General features: G+C 39.2%; 1 protein-coding gene across 1 annotated transcript in view; it reads right to left on the bottom strand.

Annotated features, from left to right (window-relative positions):
* Positions 1-5,371: 5,371 nt before the first annotated feature.
* Positions 5,372-22,666, bottom strand: part of LOC126175339 (protein RER1) — a 72,219-nt gene continuing 54,924 nt past the window's right edge. The window contains exons 5-6 of the mRNA XM_049922060.1: positions 15,648-15,862; positions 5,372-6,052 (exon numbers count right to left, since the gene is read on the bottom strand). Of these exons, the coding sequence (XP_049778017.1) occupies positions 5,960-6,052; positions 15,648-15,862 (308 nt within the window). The 3' untranslated portion in view covers positions 5,372-5,959. The remainder of the gene's footprint in view (positions 6,053-15,647; positions 15,863-22,666) is intronic.

Raw genomic sequence — 22,666 nt, 5'->3', positions numbered from 1 at the left:
AGCCAAGTCAATCAGGTGTCGAAAACCAGCACTAGAGGAGCAGTACGAAATGCAGAAGTCGTCCACATACACAGAAGGTGAGACCGATGGCCCTACAGCTGCTGCTAAACTGCTAATAGCCACTAAAAATAGAGACACACTCAATACGGAGTCCTGAGGAACGCCATTCTCCTGAATGTGGGGGAAACTATCGGAGGCACAAACTTGGACACCGAAAGTATGGAGCCACAGGGAGTTTTGGATAAAAATCTTGAGTGGGCCCCAGAAACCCCACTCATACAATGTGGCAAGGATGTGATGTTGCCAGGTCATGTCGTACGCTTAAAGCAAGTCAAAAAACACGGCAACCAGATGTTGGCATCTGGAAAAGGTTGATCCGATCGCAGACTCAAGGGACACAAGATTATCAGCGGTACAGCGACCCTGGCGGAAGCCACCCTGACGTGGAGCCAGTAGGCCACGTGACTCCACGACCCAACCCAACCATCGACACACCATACAAAGAAAGTTGGTGAGGATGATGGGCCGGTAGCTATCCACATCAAGCGGGCTTTGACCGGGTTTGAGCACCGGAATGATGGTGCTTTTCCACCATTGTGATAGAAAGATGCCATTGCAGTACATCCAGTTGAAGATGACGAGGAGATGTCGCTTGTAGTCAGATGAGAAATGTTTAATCATCTGACTGTGGATCTGAAGGAACTGTGTCGGGGCAATATGCAAGGGCACTGAGGAGCTCCCACTCAATGGGGCATTATACGGTTCACTGTGGTGTGCAGTGAACGAGAGGATTTTCCTTTCCATCCGCTGTTTGATTTGGGGTCGTATTTCTTAGCATTGAAGTTAGACCTTGATCGCTTAGAGACTGCTGGTGTTTGACCACCAGCAATTTTGTTATTGTAAATGGCACATTTCCCTTGCAACTCAAGTTTTATTTTAGCTGCAATAGTGGGATACAACAATGTTCTTTGTTAGTGTGTCAGTTCTTACCAGTCAAAATTACAAAAATTTAACTGGCAACTACAACAATGAAAAATTCTCGAAAATTCTTAAAAACTCCCTTGTTTTTCCTGGACGAATAAATTACCGGGTTTTTCCCACTTGTCCTGGCGTGTATACATCTTGAGTAAATGCTGGCAGTGGTCATCGTGAGAAAATACAGATGGACATGTGGCACTAGAGAGGAAGATCATTGTATTCGGTGTGTGGCTCTGGCATGTCGTACTGCAACTGAAGCAGCAATTCAAGCAACAGCTGGCATAACAAATGTTACAAATATGTTACTTCGAGGACAGCTTTGAGCCATATGCACTGTAGCATGCATTCCTCTGATCCCAGACCACTGCCTTTTGTGACTTCAGTGGTGTCAAGTGAGAACTCCTTTGAGAGTAGGTTTGTTGTGTTTTCTGTGACAACTGGTTCTGCCTTGGTAAGAGCACTCTTGTATTTGTCTCACACAACCTGAAACTGTTGCTGCAATTCATGAGCTGCTGTAACCCAACATACATTATGTTGCCTAGGCCTGCTCGACCATCAGATCTGCCTCCATATGGGACATCATTGGATGAAAATTCCAGCACCACCTACAAACAGCATCAACTGTTCCTGTACTGACTGACCAAGTGCAACAGGCGTGGAACCCCATCCCACAAACTGACCAAACTGACTTCTGCGTGCTAGCATTGAACGTTATGGCAGTTACAATGGTTATTAATGTAACACCTTATCTCACACTGACATTAATCTGTGATCTTGCAAGTGCAATATTAGTTTTATCAGTACGTGTTAACAGGAACAGAAACAACAACAACAATATTAACCAGTATACCAGCTCGTACAGTGCTGCCCTGGCCCAAGCTCACTGCTACTGCCATGCAGAAGTGTTGCCGAGTCACTGAGTATTGGTTATTCTTTGCATTTTTGCCCCTGTTAATACATATTAATGAAATGAATATTGCACTAGACTAATTTGGGACCACTATTAAATGATTATACAAAAATTGGCTTTAAAAATAATTCTGTCTGCAAGAGAAAAACTGACACTTTGTCAACACTGGGGCATTGCACAGAAGATGTAATGGGTAGTACATTTACCATTACTCCAGCTACATACTGCAGTAACGAAATTGCAAATATCTGCTGAAACACTAGAGAAAATGCACCTGGCAACTCTTAGGGGACACGTACGTACGTACGTGTGTGTGTGTGTGTGTGTGTGTGTGTGTGTGTGTGTGTGTGTGTACACACGATAACTTTCCTGGTAACACAACCACCACTCTTTCATGGAAATTTACATTTATTTTGTTCCACTCCTCATTTTGGGGCAAAGGACTTTAGCTGTCAGCTGAGGCATTTTCTTTTCTTTTTTAAATGTGCTACTCATGAAATGAAAGTGCGAACTACTCTTGATAAATTTTACAAATACTAGTGTTGTGTCACCCATAGTCTCAGAGAAAGTTTACCAGTTTTTCACAATGGGTCAATGGTTCCTTATCTTCAGCACATGCAGCTTCTATTGCAAAGGCGTGATTTTTAACACTCACTTGTATTACTACGAGGGCTGTCTGAGAAGTATCTGACCCTTGGCCAGAAAAAATATTTCGAATACCTGACGGCGTTTAGGGCCCTAATCCCCTCCAAAGTAAGCGCCTTGTGCTTGCACACACTTAGTCCAACAATCCTTCCACTGCGCCGAAACCCTCTAGAAGTCTTCTTTTGGAACGATATTCAGCTCCATCGTCATCTCCCGCATTATCTCTTTTCTCTCAAAACATGATCCTTTCAATGGAGTCTTCAATTTTGGAAACAATCAGAAGTTGCAAGGAGCCATGTCTGGAGAGTAGGGAGGTTAGCTGTAATTCCATATTTGGCCATGAAATTTTGGATCAAGTGAGATGAATGTGCAGGGCGTTGTCGTGATGCAGTTGCCAGTTTTTCGTCGTCCACATGTCTGGTCTTTTGCACCAAACTGCGTCACAGAGTTGCCGGAGAACTTGATAGTACACCTTTGTCATTGTTTGTCCTTCCGGTGTGTATTCATGATGCACAATTCCACAGACATTAAAGAAGACAGTCAGCATCGCCTTTATTTTGCTTCACACCTGCTGCACTTTCTTCGGCCTTGGAGACTCTGAATGCTTCCATGGCGATGACTGTCTTTTTGTTTCTGCGTCATAGTCTTACACCCATGACTCATCTCCAGTTATCATGGTGTTCAGAAACCCAGGATCGGTGTTGGTGGTGTCCATAGGTCCTGTGCAATGTCAAAACGGAGGTCTTTTGTTCCAGTGACAACAAATTGGGCACAAATTTCGCAGCCAGCCACTCTGTGCATGTTGAAATCATCACACAAAATTGAATGTGCAGAATCTTTACTCACTCCAAACTCTTGGGCAATCTCCTGCACGGTCAGATGACGATCTGCCATCACCAAATTTTGCACCATCTCAACAACAGTTGCACTCCAAGCAGTTTGGGGCCTGCCAGAACACTGGTCACTCTCCGCTGATGTGCGGCCATTTGTGAATCGGTTGAACCACTCCTTAACACTTCCGCTGCGGCATCGGTGCAGGCGCGCAACTCTCCAGTGCGGCCCGGCAACCTGCGAGTGCGGGCCGGTAACACTCCGAAAGTGCAGGTACCGCTCGTAACCGACGCTCCTAAGCACACCTGAGTTACAGGCTGACGTCAAGACCTTGTAAGATCTGTAGGGTCATGTTATATACTGACTTAATGATGACACCTTAGATGCATTACTTCAAATAAGCTTCGTCTGTATTGTGGTCTTGTTTTAAAGTCTCTTTGCTGTCTGACACCTATACGGGTCACACAGGCGTCATTCAAATGTTCATTAGCCGCCATTACGAACAATATACATTCGATAACTGATCAGAGAAAACAAAAGTTTACACGCTATGATGCTAGCTTAGACACTGCAACTAGACTGAGTAATCCGATAGTGAGCGCGGACGCTTCTAAGCGTCAGCCGCACTGGCTCATGGCTTGTTGTGACGCTTATAAGCGTCAGCCGCAGCGAAAGTGTTAATTTGTGTTACACCCATCGCATCTTCTTCAAACACCACCTCAATCTTAAGAATTGTTTCGCTTTGAGAATCCCCAAGCTTTTGACAAAATTTGATGCAGTTATCTTTGCTCAACACATTCAGTCATATTGAGAGAATCAGTAATCCAATGAACGTGTTGTGTAGCACCACAGGCAGCGACTGACGGACTGGAAGGCGGGGACAAAATTCATGCATATGCATAAAGGTCTCTTCCTTTACTGTGTACAGTGGTGCCATAACAATATCACTGACACACAAATCTGGTAAGCCTACTTTCCATTGAGAACATTCTCTTATTAACCGTTTCCACTCCAGCAATGAGTGGTGCTCGACATTGTGAATTTTGTTTTCTATTCTGATGTCGAGCCCCATTCCATTGCCTGTCTCTAATCTGACTGTACTAGTTGGCATCAATGCTACTTAGTGAGCATCTAGAGAGGCCTATGTTAACTGCAGCTCTTGTGTTAAGAAAAAATGTTGTAATTGTTATGTTCAAGTTTGTAGGCACAACACTGCTAGTTCTTCATGTAAAGTCATTTTTGAGGGAGGCAGAGAGAGAGAGAGAGAGAGAGAGCACTTTTAGAGGAATGTGTAAGTCAAAATGAGAGTGACAATGATTTTCATGATGACAGTGATTCATTTCTAAACAAATCAAATGAAATGACCATGGAAACAGTCCACCACGAAGAGTTTCAAAAAATATCACACAATGAAATGTTTCGTATTGTAAGCCTTCAGTAAATATATTTGAATGAAAATGTACTTTTTGTTTTAATGTATATCCTAATTGTTGGTCAGTAACCTCATTGTTCCCACAGACAGACTCGTGCAATTCTCCGTGCCGTACTCACTGAGCACAACCAGTTGTGGGAGATAGAATTGTTAACAGTACTATGAACCAACCAGTAGATAGCAAAATTTATTATCTTAAGAAACTTTAGCAATCTCTAATTCCTGTGTAAGTTCAGTCTTTAGTAAATAATAATTAGGAAAATACCTGAAACAAATCCTAAAGTTACAGCCCGGACAATGTTCAATACTTCTGCACTGAATCTTATTACTGAAGAAAGAATAGCGTAAGTTCTTACAACATAGAGTACAGTCTTTGGACTCTACACAAAGTATACATCGAATCTTAAGAGCCAAATTTTAATAATATTACCCCCAAGAATTGTCTGACAGTTTAGTTATCTCTAAACTGATCTGATTGATTCCAGTAAGCACTCCATCATTAATTATTTGTTTCAGATCTTTTAAGTAAGGTTTTTCAATTATAAAAACTTATTACTTCACTGTAGGTAAGTGTCACCTTTACGTAATTAAGGTGCTTTATTTCACATTTGTACAAAACAGGATTATTCTTAAGCAATTAAAAACTGTATTTTCCAAAGACTCAAACAAGAAAAACAATTGATGATGATTTATGGAATCTTTACATTTGTGACATCTGACATTATGGAACAATACGTAAAACATATGTACAAAAGTCAAATTTCAAAAGGTACAACTACACAGTAAAAATACAACAAAATATGGTCACCAATGATATAATTCAACAAGAATTAAGTATAAATTTGTATCATTTCTTTCTTACAGACATAAGCATTTGTAATATGCTTGATAGCAAGGAAATGAAATACAACTCTGTAAAATTATCCTGTGGGATTAGAGGTCTGATGACTTTTAATTGAAACAAAATAATACTTATGTCTTCACTTACAAACAATAAAACATGGGGCAACTAGGAAAATGACAATGGTGACTAGTAACGACTTCTCTGATCCCATTTAAAAACTGTAGCAGCACCTCGAAGTTCTCAGCCAACAGCAGTACTTGCACTTCACAAAGTCATAATAAATACAATTTTGGGCTTCCCAGTGACAGTTTCTGATTTGTCACTTAGAGCTAACTGTCTTTCCACCGTCTTCATGGCCTTGATACTTGGGTTTACCATGAGTAAATGGGATGTAGCGGTACTTTATCATGTGCTGAAAAAAAATTGGTTGTTTAAAAAATGCTTATCAAAGTGATTAATATGCACAACAATTGTATAGAAATTAAGAGCATCCATTTGAGCATTGGGTCAACTTTGATGTCTACTGAAACATTCATAATTAAGGCCAGAGCACCTCCATACTCAATATGAGCCCAATATTAATGTTGCAAATACACGTGCATGACATGTCACTGCTGCTAGATATGTGCTATGCACTTCTCTCAGTGATGCTGGCAGTAGTGGAGGATAGGTAGAATACCGTGGGATTTTAGAATCTATGCCTCCCTGGTGTGTGAATCTCTTGTGTTTCTATGGGCAACTACGGACACTATGATTTTTTTTTTATTCTGTGTATTGAGCTTTGTGTATGTAATTCATGTATTAATGAACTGTTCCAATCAGAAACCTCCCGTAAATTACTCTGCTAACAGTTTATGGACCCAGAATTATAAATCTGGTGTAATATTCTAAAAAAAATTACGAGATCACCGGCTCAGGGAAATTAGCAGCGCGCGGTAATTTGGAACGACATAATCGCTAAAATCATGATGCTGGTGAATACCAATCACTGCCTACAATTGAAAAACTGATGGGAAGAGAAAACTACAGTACCTGGCAGTTTGCTATGCGAACATGTTTAGGACACTAACAATTGTAGGGATGCATCAGTGGCAAAGTACAGGACGCAACTTAAGTTTGTACAGCAAGAGCCAAAATTATACTCTACGTCCATCCGTTGATATATGTTCACCAGCAAAAGAAGCATGGGACAAGCTAAAGCAAGTCTATGAAGAGTCTAGTCTCTTCAGGAGGATAGAGTTATTAAAAACTTTACTGTCAACCAGACTGCATAATTGTTCGTCAGAAGAAGAATGTGTGTCAAAGATAATTTCCATGCCACAAAAATTAAATGGCTTGGGTTTTGAAGTTAAAGAAGAATGGATTGGGTGTATTCTGCTTGCAGGATTACCAGACGAATATAAGCCTATGGTTATGGACTTAGAAAATTGAAACGTGCTGATCACAGGAGACTCCATAAAAAGTAAATTACTGCAAAATAAATGATGGAGCTTGTAATAAACAATCTATTAGCGATGCTGCTCTATGAGGCAACAAGAAAAGAGTGATGTAATATTCAAAAAAGGTCCCAGGTGCTATAACTGCAACAAGTACGGGCACCTGGCTAAAAACTGTCGCAGCAAGAAGAACAACAACGAAAAAAAAACTTTGGTCAAGACAGCCAGCTACTAGACGTTTCTCACAACTGCAGCTGCAGGTAAAGATACACGGGTAGAATGGTACGTAGACTCAGGTGCATCAGCACACATGTCTAAATATCCTTTTAACGAAAGTAGCGTTGAAGCATTGGTAGGCTCACAAGTTTTAATAGCAATAACATTTTTAGATGTTCTCACTGGTAACAAGAAAGCTAGAACCAAAGTAGATGATATTCTGTATGTGCCTCAGCTAAGCACAAATCTACTGTCTGTTAGTAAAATAGTGGAAAAAGGTAATTCAATTTTATTTGACAAGCAAGGTTGTTGTATTTACGATGAATGCAAAAATGTGGTTGCTAATAAGTCATTAGTAAATGGAATGTTCTGACTAGACCAACCATATGATTGAAATTTTGAAGCAAAATCCATATTGCAGGCAAATAGTGCAGACTTGTGGCATAAAAGACTAGGTCATCTGCATTCTGAAGCTATGGATGCACTTTTTTATGGCCTGTCTAGTGGAATTTCATATAAGGGAACAATAAATACGCCCTGTGCAATTTGCTTAGGGGAAAAACAAGACTTCCTTTTGCACGATCTAGCTACAGAAATTCTCTTGCTGGTTCACTCATGTGTGTGAGCCGATGCAAACTGTATCAATTGGAGGAGCCAAATACTTCCTTCATCAAATTGATGATTATTCCAGGAAAGTATTTGTATATTTCCTCAGAAATGAACATCAAGTAGCACAACTGATACAAAAAAAATCTAGTAGAAAGGCAAACCGGAAAAAGGATCTGCACTCTACGCACCGATAATGGCACAGAATATGTGAATGATAATCTGAAAACCTTTTTCAGAAAGGAAAGAATCCGACAGACAACACCACCATATAAACCAGAACAAAATGGAGTGGCTGAGTGTTACAACTGTACAATAGTAGAAAAAGCAAGACGCCATCTCTTTGAAACAAATTTGCCAAATAAATTCTGGGCAGAGGCAGTCTCCACTGCTGTTTGTTTAATTAACAGGTCTCCGACTAATGCGCTAAAGAACAAGACCCCAGAAGGAGCTAGGACAAACAAGAAGCCGAATCTTAAGCATCTTAGAATATTTGGAAGTAAGGCATATACTCACATTCCAAGAGCCAACAGACGAAAATGGGACAAAAAAAGTGTTTAGTGTATTTTGGTAGGATATTGCGAAGATTCGAAAGCATACAAGACTTTTTGACCCTAACTGTCAGAGAATCATAAAACGAGAGATGTGATTTCTGATGATACTTCGAAACAGTGTAAAGAGGGAACTGAGTCAAAGGAACCAAGTCGACTGTTTCTCCCAATGACAGAAGAAGCTAGATGAAGTAACTACAACTGAATTAGAAGAAATTGAACCTGAACCTGAGAGTGTAACATCAAGTAGCAGTTCAATGAATACTGGCAGCAATGATGAAACAAGTCCAGACAATCCAATTAATGATAATGAGCAAGTGAAGCAAATACAAAGGTCATCGAGAATTCAAAAGCCAAAGAAACTGCATGACTCAGTCTAAACAGCCAACTGACTCCAATCCTTCGACATTAGAGGAAACTATGATGTCAGACAACACTGAAAACTGGTTGAAGGCAATGCCAGACAAGTTACAATCTCACAAAGAGAACCACACGTGGGAGTCTGCCGATTTACCTTCAAATAAAAAGCCATTAAAAGCAAAATGGGTATTTAAAAGAAAGAAAGAGATGAAAGGTCATTGTACGCCATAAAGCACAGCTAGTCATAAAACGTTGTGCTCAGAAGCAAGGCCTGGACTACGATGAAACGTATGCGCCAGTCATAAGATATAACTCATTAAGGTATTTATTTGCTATGGCTGCTAAATGGGATCTTGACATTGACCACTTAGATGTTGTCACAGCTTTCTTACAAGGTGACTTACATGAAGAGAGTTACATTGAAAGTTCCAGAAGTAGATCGAGTTACAAAGACAGTGAAAGATAATGGTGTACAAAGACTGAAAAAGGCAGTATATGGATTGAAGCAAGGTGGTTGCTTCTGGAACTTGAAATTAGATGGTACACTATTGAATTTACACTTCAAAAGGTCAACAGCTGATCCCACAAGACGGAGATGCTTTTAAAAACAAACTCAGAGAAAAATTTAAGCTGAAAGATCTTGGTAACTTCACCAACTATTTAGGTATCAGAATTAATAGGAACCACGAAGGAGGTTATTTGTGGATGGATCAGACACACTATGTGGAACAAATTCTCAACAGATTTAATATGAAAGAGTGTAATCCAATATGTACACCACTGGACAGTAATCAGATGCTCACTCATGACGTGGGTCCAAAAACAGAACAAGAGTAAGAAGCTATGAAGAACATACCCTATCGTGAAGCAATAAGTAGTTTAATGTATGTTCAATTAGCAACAAGACTGGACCTAGCCTTTCCGATAGGAACTGTTAGCTGTTTTTGTAATAATCCAGGCATATCGCACTGGCAAGCAGTCAAAAGAATCTTCAGATATCTAAAAGGTACTAAGGATATGAAACTTTAGTTTTCTAAATCAGAGGACTGCCACATAGTAGGTTACTGTGATGCAGATTGGGCTGGAGATTCTGAAGACAGAAAGTCAACAACTGGATCTCTCCTTAAATTTCAAGGAGCAGTGATATCTTGGCAGTGTAAAACAGCCAACAGTGGCCTTATCTACAACTGACGCAGAATATATGGATCTGACCTCATCATGTTATGAGGCTCTATGGCTTCAAGGGCTACGCAATGAAATATCACCAAATCCCAAAAAAGACCCTGCCAAACTATTATGTGACAACAAGGCAGCAATTGACCTGTCTAAGAAAAGCAGCTATAAGACTCAAACCAAAATAGAAACAGTACAAATTACTGTGGAGCATGTACCTTCAGACCAAATGCTGGCAGATATGACAAAATCTCTGATGAAGGCACGCCATCAACTGCTACTGCAAGATTTTGGACTGAGAAAGTAGTTTTTTGTTTTTGTGCGTATGAGTGTTTTTTGCAGGCATAATTCTAGTGGGGGTGTGGGATTTTAGAATCTATGCCTCCCTGGTATGTGAAGATTTTTCGTGTTTCTGTGGGCAACTATGGACGCTATGATTTTTTTTTTATTCCGTGTATTGAGCTTTGTGTGTGTAATTCATGTAGCTTGCTTAATATTTTAATAAACTGTTCCAATCAGAAACTGCCCGTAAATTACTCTGCTAACAAATACTTTACATTTACTCCAAGTACCCCTCACACAAATTGGCATGTTACAGGGTGCATATATTATACATGGGTGTCGCAACACATCAGTGGGTACCTTCCATAACATACTGGACACACACTGTTTTTACAACATTCTTTGCTCTTCATACACTATTCAGTCTGTTTCAATTTAATTCTGTCGAAAAATGGATTTTAACTGTTGATTATACACTGATAGCACATGGAAGTGGGAATATTAATTGTGGTACGTAGACTTGATTAATAGGTTCTTTTCAGGGCAACTACAACTGTTACTAGTTTGCTCTTTTCTAGTTCTCATCAAAATACAGTGGCTTGCTTAGTATCTATACAGATTAGAATACAGAGGCTCTTATCTTTCTAAAATAAATGTTCACAATTTTAGCACTTTCATTGTGTGAGATGCAAGAAAGGTATGGTTTAACATTCCAATTACAATGAAGTTAGCAGAGACAGATTACAGCACAAGACTTGATTTGAGGAAGATGGGAAAAACTAAGGGAAGATGGAGATGGGTATATATTCAGGGCTTGATTTGTGATGGTATGTGCCAGTACACTATACTGTATTAAAAGAACATTATAAGATGAGCTTTGAAGACATGGGGTTCGAGTGCTGCTCTAAACTGAAGAGGCTGACACAGAAAAGGAAGTGGGCTACAAGAAACCAATGTGAGACAAATTCCAGTTCCCAGGAGGGCAGTGGTGCAGGTTACTATTTTCCCCATGCACCACCAGCTACAATTTGCAACTTACTGATGCCTTCACATTTTGAGTAGATGGAAGCCGTTTGCAGGCATTTTGAAGGGAACTGTTGAAAGTACGCCTGTAACAGTAAATGTTAAAAATAAACCCGGCCTAACAATTACTCATTCGGGGCTCGTTATATTATGTCCAATGAAGGCAATTGCGGATGAGGCACTTTTGTCTTGATTAAATATTGTTCACACTACTTGCCATATTGGGCATTGTTTATCTGTGAAGGAGGAGATGGACACTGTCGTCCTCGTGTAGGGGAGATAGCGTCCGATGAGGCGTCGTGTTACCGTATTTACTCGAATCTAAGCCGCACTCTAATCTAAGCCACACCTGAAAAATGAGACTCGATATCGAGGAAAAAAAAAATTCCCAAATCTAAGCCGCACCTGAAATTTGAGACTCGAAATTCAAGGGGAGAGAAAAGTTTTAGGCCGCACCTCCAAATCGAAACGAAGTTGGTCCATTGTAATATGAGACAATTTAGGTCGAATGAATGACGATACAGCTACAGTAGTTTGGTTCGAGTCGTGAGCTTAGCAGTTAAGCTTTACCAGGTAGCCATTGCTGTGCGTCAGGCGCTCCGTCTGTATTTATACGGGTACCCTTCCTTTCTCACGTGCTTCCTCTGGTTTGAATTGATTGCTTATTTTTCTTTGATCTGATAAGTGCCATTCTCTTTGTTATAGGTGTCTACATCACTCTAATCTGGCACTGAATTATTGTACTGTGTCATGCATTGTTTGTCGCTTTCTGATAATGAGTGTTTACGACCTATCGCCGCTCGCGGCATGGCTTGCTTTTGTGCACGCTACCGCTGCTTACAATTTAAAAAAAAAAAGAGAGAAATCTTCTCATTAGCGGAACAATGGCAAAAGTCTGCTATTTGTTGTTACTAACACTGCTGCTTTCTTTGATAATGATCAACAAGAACCAAATAATAGACTGCGTATGATAGACGATGTTCTGAACGAGAGTTTAGCGAAAATTTTTCTCCGTTTGAAAATCTTTGCAGGCGCCTCTTTAGTACATTACATTCTGCACAGAAATTAGAGTCATCTTAGATTTAAAAATCTAGTCAATTGTCGTGCTTCATTTGTGACTGTATCATTATAAGGCATAAGAATAATACGAATATAAACATGACATGATATGTATATTCTTCCGCTTTTGCTGTTGTCTCACTCTAGTTTCGTAGTTTATTAGGCAGACAGGATTTAAATGAGATAGCAGCAAACACGAAACAATACATGGCAAAATGATTATATTCGTATTATTCTTATGGTTAAGAGAATACTGCATGTAATTCACAATTCATAAAAGTTCCTATTAGCAACCATCGCTTCACACAGGTAGAAAAAAATTCGGAACATAGAGTTGGCCATATTGACACACATTCCAAACAGTCATGCCAGTAGGATTTTCATAGTACATTGAAATGCTGCTACATTCGAAAATGAACAATACGGAATTTGTACTTACTTCTTTGGATAATGTATGAAAATGCAGTGGTCGAAACTCGGGGCGAAGAAAAATGCTCTTCTTCCACCCTTCTTTTAAATTTATTTACTGACGCAGAGGTTTTGGCACCAGTATTTATCTTTGTGCCTGCAAAGCATGCCTTTGTAGCGCTACATATATTCGACGGCAGAAGTTAGTTGTGGCAGCACCTACCAACATTTTTCAGAACTTCCACTTGCTTTGCACTCGATTCTAAAGCGCAGGCGGTTTTTTGGATTACAAAAACCGGAAAAAAAGTGCGGCTTAGATTCGAGTAAATACGGTATTCACAGGAAGAGACGATGGAGTCATAGGCATCCACGTATGACATCATATATTACTTTGGGAAAGATGTGCCATTGGCGAATGCAATTTGTGGAAACTATTAATGTTGAATTTAATTATGGTGGTAAAACAGATCATGTTGATGGAAAATTTGATGCATATGCTGTTCAATTTCCTTCTTTTAGACATTATAATATTAAGGATGAAAATTTTTTTGCTAATAAATATCAGAATGTAATTACTAACAAGGTGAAAACATATTTATCGTATTAATGTTAGGGTTGAGAGACAAACTTTGGATAGTAGTGCTAATAAGAAATTTTTTGAAGAACAAGGTAATATGGAAAAAGTTAAGCTTTGTATTAGTAATAAGCTTGGTAAATTTCGTATTAAAGGATTTGAATCTACTGGTGTTCCTTGGAGGTGGTATACTGGTAAAAATTAATATCGTTTTGTCATGTATAGTCATCCAGAGATATCTGTACCTGTGAGAAAAGTTAGTGATTGGACAAGTATTGAAAAAGAGTGTGGTGCTAGAAATACTCTTTTCCAGAATAATCCTTTTTATATAGGTGTTCTTGTAAGTGGTAGTGAGCCTAAAGCTCATGATAATGTTCAATCTGAATTGAAATATGTATCTATGATGGTTAAAAATATTGCAACACTAACATTTTGTAAGAGGAAAGGCAATATAACATCTTAAATAAAAGCATATTGTTCCAGCTCATGTCGGCATTTTTTTTACGAAAACTGGGAACACATCAAACATTATCCTGATAGTCTCCGGCTTGCTTTCCTGGTTTCTGATACCGATGCTCAAATCGACAAACTTGCAAGGACATTTTATGGAAACAAAATAAATGTATCAGCAGCTGTTATTGTTCTAGAGGACTTGTGGTATTACAAACCTAATATGGAGCAGCTTTTAACACAATTTAGAGGAGCATACAGATACTGTGTGTTTATGCCTAATGGTATAGGATGTGTTAAAAGTTACTACGATTTTAAATAAGGTCGTTACAGACTTTTGTGATATACTTATTAGAACCTCAATAAAACTGAACCTCAAAAGTCGTGCCTCAGGTGCACAGCCACAGGCCATCCTAGAAAAGGAGGCATCCTATATTATAGGGTAAAATGGGTAGGCTTACACTTATTTCTAAAAAGAAAAAAAGAACTTCCTTTGTTTAAGTGGGGTAATGAAAACTGCATTCACTGGGGGTTTGAAAATATTCATAGGTTGTATCCTGTATTTCACAGGATGGTGTCATTCTACGTATCCAGAGAGGAGAAACAAGAGAAATGTAATTCTGAAGGTGATGCAACGAGAACGAGGACAAGCAAACGACTTTCACTGTCTTCAAATGCAAGCCGGGACATGCGCCTGCATGAATTTCCAGGGCGTGTTTCAACAATTCATGATTCATCCGCTGTCGCGCAAGACGAACTGGTGGCCTTAGTAGGCCCCCACCACTCCTCTTCGCTGGGCTCTAGTATTAGAACTCCAGCGATTACAGGATACCCATTAAGTGACGTCACACAATTCCTGAAGGTATCTACTGTTCATAATTGATCACACAGCCAGCTGCATCTCATCTCACAAGCTTCTTTTATGGCATATGTTGTGAAGCTGGATGTCGCTGAAGATCAATGAACAGGTTTCACTTCCATCACTCACCCTGTTGAATTTTTTTCACTCCACAATATTTGTCACAATGATACTGATTACCATCTAAGACATGGCATACACAATTACTCAGGCCAACTTCCCCACGTCACTGCCCAAGACAGAAATAGGATTGGGAATGGAAGCATAATATGTAATATGTTTACACAATGCAGCAGTCTGGCTTTTGTCACATAACATGTTGGCTCATCAGTAAAGATTGCTTCTGGTTCTTGGCTTCATTAAATATGGAAAAAGAATGTGTGTGCAAGGGGGGGGGGGGGGGGGGGCGGCATGCGCACACGTTTCAGAAGAAGAGTGAGAGTTACAGATTCTCAGAACCACTACGGGTTGGAGTAAGGTTGAGATGTAAAAACCATCACACTCAATTAATATTAGTGTAAAAATCCACAGTTTTTGTAGTGTCAAAATGATCAGCAACTTTTAGTGTCTAGAATGATCAGTTAACATAAGTAACGATATTTATATCAAAATTTAGTCCAATAGAACAATGTAAGAAATCAGCTTTACATTTCTGGAGGTTCTAAGAAACAGAGATGAAAATAAATAAAATTTGTCTTTACAACAACCCTACTCTGCAATAAACTGTCAGCACACATTAATTATCATGTTTTCTCCTCAGTTCATAATGACATGGGGAGTTTCATTTTACCTAATACAATACATACTCTTAGGATTTACTAGTTTGTCATAAGTGCACCATGGCAAGACAAAAGAATTTCATTCGCCTACAAAATTCCAAAAATGCGACAGTTTTAGTGCAATTAATTGTACATAGTTATTATACCTGAATTCTAGCCTAGATGATTGTCAGTTTTCCTTCTCTCAAATTTCCACAAAAGAAGTACAAATTTATCAGTGTAGAAACTTACCTTTATCTGCCTCTTCATTGTAATACAAAACAGAGTTATGAAATACATAACAAGAATTGGCCAGAAGACAGGAATGTTGAAGCAGTCAAAAAATGTACAGATGACTGACAATATAGTGGACTTTACCACCGAATACCAGAATTTGAACTCTGGAAGGCGACGGATAAATGGCCTGAATTCTTCATTTGCCTTTGTTGGAAGTTCAGGACCATCATCTGAAAGAAAAAAAAATAAAAAGTGGCAACTGTTCAGAGTTATGACAACAGGGACAAAAGGGAGAAGTAGAGTATCAAACAACTAATTTTAAAACAACAAACAGATTACAATAAACAGTATCATGCTAAGTGAAATCCATTTATTGTCTTAATACACAAATTTTGGTTTCTTTGGGTTCATGAAATTAATGGAGGACTCCCATTGGACATATTCTTAAGGTATGTACTAAGGGTACTAGTAAAGTTTTGCAATACAACACAACAATAAGTTGCAGGGGGTTGATTGCTGCTGTGTTCTGAGAATACTTCATACCTGCATTTTAACAATTGTACCAAGTATGTGGGCACAGTCATTCACTAGCAGCGTTAGTTTGTAGTGCTTACTATGGTATCATGGTCACAAAGAGAGATTCAGGCAGTTTTGCAGTACAACTTCACCTGTGATTTAAACATAGACAACTGCTTTGAAGAAATGACTCTTGCACGGTGATGTGTGTCCACACACCGTACAACTATATTCAGGTGGTACAGAGAATTCCAACAGAGGATGGGAAGGATACGCTCATCAGTTACAGAGGAAAACACTGATGCTGCGAGGAAAATGCTAGGCGATGACATGCGAATAACCTATAAGCAGATAGAGGATACCTTACGAATAACTGCACCCACAATTCATTCGATTCCGCATGATCATTTGCAAGTAAAGAAACTTTGTTGTCTCTGGGTGCCTCAGAGACTGACAGAAGAGCAGATCACTCAGAGACTGACAGAAGAGCAGATCACTCAGAGACTGACAGAAGAGCAGATCACTCAGAGACTGACAGAAGAGCAGATCACTCAGAGACTGACAGAAGAGCAGATCACTCAGAGACTGACAGAAGAGCAGATCACTCAGAGACTGACAGAAGAGCAGATCACTCAGAGACTGACAGAAGAGCAGATCACTCAGAGACTGACAGAAGAGCAGATCACTCAGAGACTGACAGAAGATATTGCAGGATACAGGACAAACTTCTTGAGCACCATCCTTACAGTCCAGATCTTGCTCCTTGTGGCTTTGCACTGTCCCTGCATGTGAAATGAAGCTGAAAGGAGTGCACTTCTCAAGCGATGAGGATCTCCTGTGGCCTTGGGACAATGAGTGTGCCATACTGCCTACAGAAACTAGGGAGAACTGGTTTAGGGATTGGTTTCAGAAGACAGATGTATTCAATGTGGTGGAAATAACTAAGAAAAAATTAAAGTTGTATTGCAAAACTTTCCTAGTACTCTTTGTACATACCATATGAATATGTCCAATGTGGTGTCCTCCATTAAGTTCATGAACCCAAAGAAAACAAAATTTTTGTATTAATGATACTCAACTTCTCCAATGAGGGATGTGAAGTCAAGACACACAAGGTCAAGAAAGTCAAACTTAATACATTATATTTATCAACATATCGGTAACACTGCACAAATAAAAACACTAATATCTTAACATTTAAAAATGATAAAGGAAAACTATGCTTATGGAACTTGCAGCAGCTATGATAGCAATTTAAGGTTTGAGATGAAATAGGTGCTTATCAGGCTGTTGTTATTGACTTATATGCATTTTTCGCTGCACATAAGAATTTAATAGTTGGTTGGTTGATTTGGGCAGGAGACCAAACAGTGAGGTCATTGGTCATATTGGATTAGGGAAAAATGGGGAGGGAAGTCGGCCATGCCCTTTCCAAGGGACCATCCCAGCATTTACCGGAAGTGATTTGGGGAAATCACGGAAAACCTAAATCAGAATGGCTGGATGCAGGCTTGAACCGTTGTCATCCTGAATGTGAGTCCATTGTGCTAACCATTGCACTACCTCAGTTCGGTAGAATTTAATGTACAGTTTTACAATAATCCGTGACTAGGTGTCAAAGTGGGGGAGGGATGGAGCGAGAGAGGGATGGAGGAAAGTTAATGAACTAATAAAACATAATAGATATATGAGGAGCGTTTGAAAAGTCCATGCAAAAATAAAAAGTACTAATTTGTTTTAGGTAAATCTTTTATTTTTCGACAGTCTCATTTTAGGCTAATACACTTCATCCAACGCTGTTCTAATTTGTTGATACCTTCTGAATAATAGGAATTGGACAAGTCTGCAAAATAACTATCAGTTGCTGCAATCGCCTCCTTGTTTGGATAAAATCTTTGTCCCACCAGACATTTCTTCAAATTGGGTAACAAATAGTAGTCTGAGGGAGCCAAGTCTGGAGAAAATGGGGGGATGTGAAACAAGTTGGAATCCTATTTCCATTAATTTTGCGACCACAACTGCTGAGGTGTGCACTGGTGCATTGTCGTGATGGGAAAGGACTTTTTTGCGGTCCAATAACAATGAAAAATATGCACCTGTGCTAGTTTTACCCTTTTCCAGATAGTCTATGAGGATTATCCCAAAAGACAGTCGCCATAACCTTTCAGGCCAAAGGGCTGGTCTTCGTCTTTTTTGGTGCACATTCTCCCTTGATAACGAATTGTTTAAATTTTTGTTTGGTCTCAGGAGTATAGTAATGTATCCATGTTTCATCCACAGTGATGAAACAATGTTTAAAGTCCTGCAGATTCTTCCTGAACAGCTGCACACCATCCTTGCAGCACTTCACACGATTTCGTTTTTGGTCAAGCGTGAGCAATCGCGGAACCCATCTTGCAGATAGCTTTCTCATGTCCAAATTTTTATGCAAAATATTATGTACCCGCTCATTTGAGATGCCCACAGCAATCTCACGCACCTTAACTCTTCTGTCATCCATCACCATATCATGGATTTTATCAATGATTTCTGGAGTCTTAACCTCCACAGGGCATCCAGAATGTTCAGCATCACTTGTGCCCATATGGCCACTCCAAAAATTTTGAAACCACTTGCAAACTTTTCTAATCGAAGGTGCAGTCACCGTAATGTTTATCAAGCTTCTCTTTAGTCTAATGTTTAATCACCACATGAAATTCTTCTTCATCCATTTTTTGACAATCACTCTACTTCCTTGATTCACACGAATGCCAAACACAAAGAAATAGACCAATATGCTTGAAACTTAGTGTGCGTTCTTTCCAAAGATACTACTGACTAAACAAGATCTCGATACACGTTGGTGGTGCCATCTCTCGGACTTTGCACGGCCTTTTCAAACGCCCCTCGTACATATAAAAGGTAAGCGAGTGTGTGTAAAGACACAGTTTTATCCGTGAACACTCACTGCCACCCACTTATGATTGTGGTGATTGATAGCCCTTGGCCCTTGATCTCCTGCTATTGGTAATAGAGTTGGGTAGCACTGGGTGGAAAAATTGTTTCCTCACATATTGTGTTTACGAATAGTGTCTAAAATGCTTTGAGTGGTATTTCATGTGTCAGTGAGGGACAATTGCATACATTAACCAAGAGCATCAGAATTTGCTGAAAACCTTTTACAAATAGGAGAAGGCGCCTATACAACAGACAAAAATTCTGGCTAACTCATTCTGACAAAATTAATTGTGTAATATCAATGACACATAAGCGAAATATACCCAGGTATCATTGGAAGTTATACTAGTTCAGAATGGTTATGTGAGTGAGTTATTCTATGACTGATACAAATGAAACTAAATCACCCTACAGAAGGTTTGAATTTGTTGAATGTTCTAGGAATTCCAATATACTGCTTCACATAGAAGGTTGGTTTGCCACTCATTTTACTGCAAAATCTAAATTCACTAAAACTGTAATTGTACAAGACGCTACATCAAACATTTGTAGAATAATGTCACTGAAACCAGTATAATGACTGGCAAAGAAAAAGGGCAGATGTACTTATACAGTGAATACTTTTAATATCATCTGGACTGCCTTGCAGTTTAATGTGATTGTTATTTCCAGATTGGCTTACAGCATGAACAACAACAAAGCACAGGGCCAAATATTCCAACATAATGGTATTAACTGAAAGAGATTATGCTTTTCACACAGCCAGTTCAGTGGAAGAGGGGGCAAAATAAGAGAACACGTATCAGCTTATCCATAGTTACTTTATCATTTTTGAGAAAATGACGGTACAAGTTTTCAATGTACTTCAGGTGCCTTTTAGCAGTGACAAGTTCAATCGAAGTGGCAGCACAGTGGCTCGTGTTGCAGCTTCACACATTTACATCCAGTGTGCAAAACCCAACAACTGCTTATTTATTTTCATTTATCTACCCTCGTTTGTAGAAGATTTCTACACTAATGTTTCTTACCAAGTCAGGGGATGCAAGGGTCTTATATTGGTTGTAAAATTAACAATAATATTTGTAATGTAGCATTCATATAACACTTTCAGAGATAATATTTGAATATTCCCATATTCTTATATTTTATTCTTAAATTACTTCTTACATTCATCCTTATATTTTATTCCTATGTTTATTCATCACGAAGATTTGGTGCATTCACTTGTATTGTACTGATCGTAGAAATATTTGGGCCATAGAAATTCCAAATACTACGTAATCATGCAAAGGCAGGTTTGCCAGACATTTTCTGCTATGAATCTCATTTGAGAAACGAACTTCATTAACACTGCTGAATATTTCACACATTGGCAATAATTTCATGGAAAACCATGTACAACAGATTTTTCTGAGAACAGGCCCATGCAGTTGATTATGAATGAATACATGTATTTTTATTGCATTGTGTCTAGTTGTGATATCCCTTTGCTGTGCAATGAACTCTTAGAACTATTCCACAGTTTTCAGATTAAATATTTTACTTGCCAGTAAAACCATACGTCACAGGGTTGGCAGTGTGGCATGCACTTCAGAGGAATTACTTTTAATAAACAGGCTGGTATTCCAACTACACCCAGGAATTTTTCCATCATATGAGATCTGTTCTAAAAATTTCAGAACTCTTGTCTACAGAACTTTTCTGCACTTACCTTTTACTTATTGTGCATGATCTCCTTTGAAATACTCTCCTCCACAATTTATTCGTTGCTCCTAACATCATTTCCATTTCTGGAAGCAGTCTTGGCGTGCCTCTTGCTGGATTGCATGAAGCACTGTTTGAGAGTTTTCTTTTATATCATCTACGGTTCCGAATCTTCTCCTTTTCAATGAGGTTTTTAACTTTAGAAATAAAAAGTGTCCACAGCAGACAGGTCTGGAGAGTACAGGGGATGAGGCAGCACAGTGATTTCATTTTTTGTGCAATAGTCAGGCACTAACAGGGATGAATGTGTAAGCACATAATCGGGATGCAGGAGCCATGAATTGTCTTGCCACATTTCAGGCCATTTCCTTCCCAGATTTTTTTGCAAACATCACAACATGTCCCAGTAAGAGCATTGATTAACAGTTTGTCCCTGTGGCACAAATTCATGATGAACTAACCCTTCAAAGTCAAAGAAAATTATTAGCATGGCTATGACATTTGGCCTGACCAGCTTTTTTTTTGCCTTGGGAAACATTGTGAAGATTGAACCTTGGTCTTCACATCATAAACGTAGACCCACATCTCTTCACCAGTTACGATTCTCACACAGAACGTCCTCTATCTCATTTGTGCGATCCAGAAAGCTCTTTACAGATTTTGAGACAAAGATCTTCCTGGTCCTGACTCATGAGCCATAGGATGAACTTGGCAGCAACAGGATGCATTCCCAGATGCTGTGTCAGGATTTCATGACATGCTCCAACTGAAATATTACATTCTTCTGCAATCTCTCAGACAGCCAGTCTGACTGGCACACACAATTTTGTTGACGTTTCTAACATGAGCGATGTTGGTAGACATCAAAGGGGGTCCTGAATAAGGGTCATCTTTAACTTCTGTTTGACCATTTTTAAACTGTGCGCACAATTCATTACACCGAGTAAGGCTTATGCACTCATCACCATAGGCTTCCTGCATTATTTGGTATGTCTCTATAAAGGTTTTATGAGTTTCACACAAAATTTAATGCACACATGTTGCTCCTCTAACTCTGCCGCCTTGAAATTTGCAAACTATGTGACAACGTTCTACTAAATACAGCACTGCACAATAACTGACATACAACAATGAAACTTACGGCAGTTGCATATGAAACATAAGTGTGTGCAGAGATGCCAACCGAATTTCGCTTGAACACATCCTTTGCATGAAATTAAGATAATGTTCTGGAATTTTTTGAACAGACTTCATACAATGCAGTATTGTTCTGTCCATCCCACAAATCACTTATGAACAAGAATGGCTCCATTTCAACATATAGTTGCTTAACTTTACCATGAACTGATTGAATGTTTCTTTTGCCAGTGTCTCAGATTTTCTCACATTTACATACACATTCAGATCTATTGTCATTAGTCGGTTCATCTGTTGTACCACTTCAGGACTGAATTTTCCACTAATTTGTTGAAGCCAGCTGAAGGCTGATGGCAGGAGTTTCCCGGGAAGTATTTCCCTGTACTGGGTGGTACACAAATGTCAGGTGAGTTAATAGGTTGATAGCAAGTTCCGTGAGTTCTTCACCTTGATGTGACAATATTAATTTACTGCCAATGTGATATTCACATCCAGTTTGATCTTTCTGATCACAAAATGAGTGTCGAATTGCAGAAATATATCAAGCATCTGCTCTTTAAAGGTCTCTCCTGTTTACAATAATTCTTTGAACGTACAGGGTTTTCCGCTTCTGAAAACATATTTGGTAACATGCTGCAGCTGAATCCTATACTTTACATTGAATGACTCACACTATGTTTGTGAAGTCTTTAGTTCAAAATCTTCGGTCTGCAATGAAGCTGCTGTCGACATTGCTTAGT

Source organism: Schistocerca cancellata, chromosome 3, assembly GCF_023864275.1.
Source record: "Schistocerca cancellata isolate TAMUIC-IGC-003103 chromosome 3, iqSchCanc2.1, whole genome shotgun sequence".
NCBI classification, from domain to species: Eukaryota; Metazoa; Arthropoda; class Insecta; order Orthoptera; family Acrididae; genus Schistocerca; species Schistocerca cancellata.
Note: the sequence above shows the minus strand (reverse complement) of the source record. Positions and strands in the feature narration are given on the sequence as shown.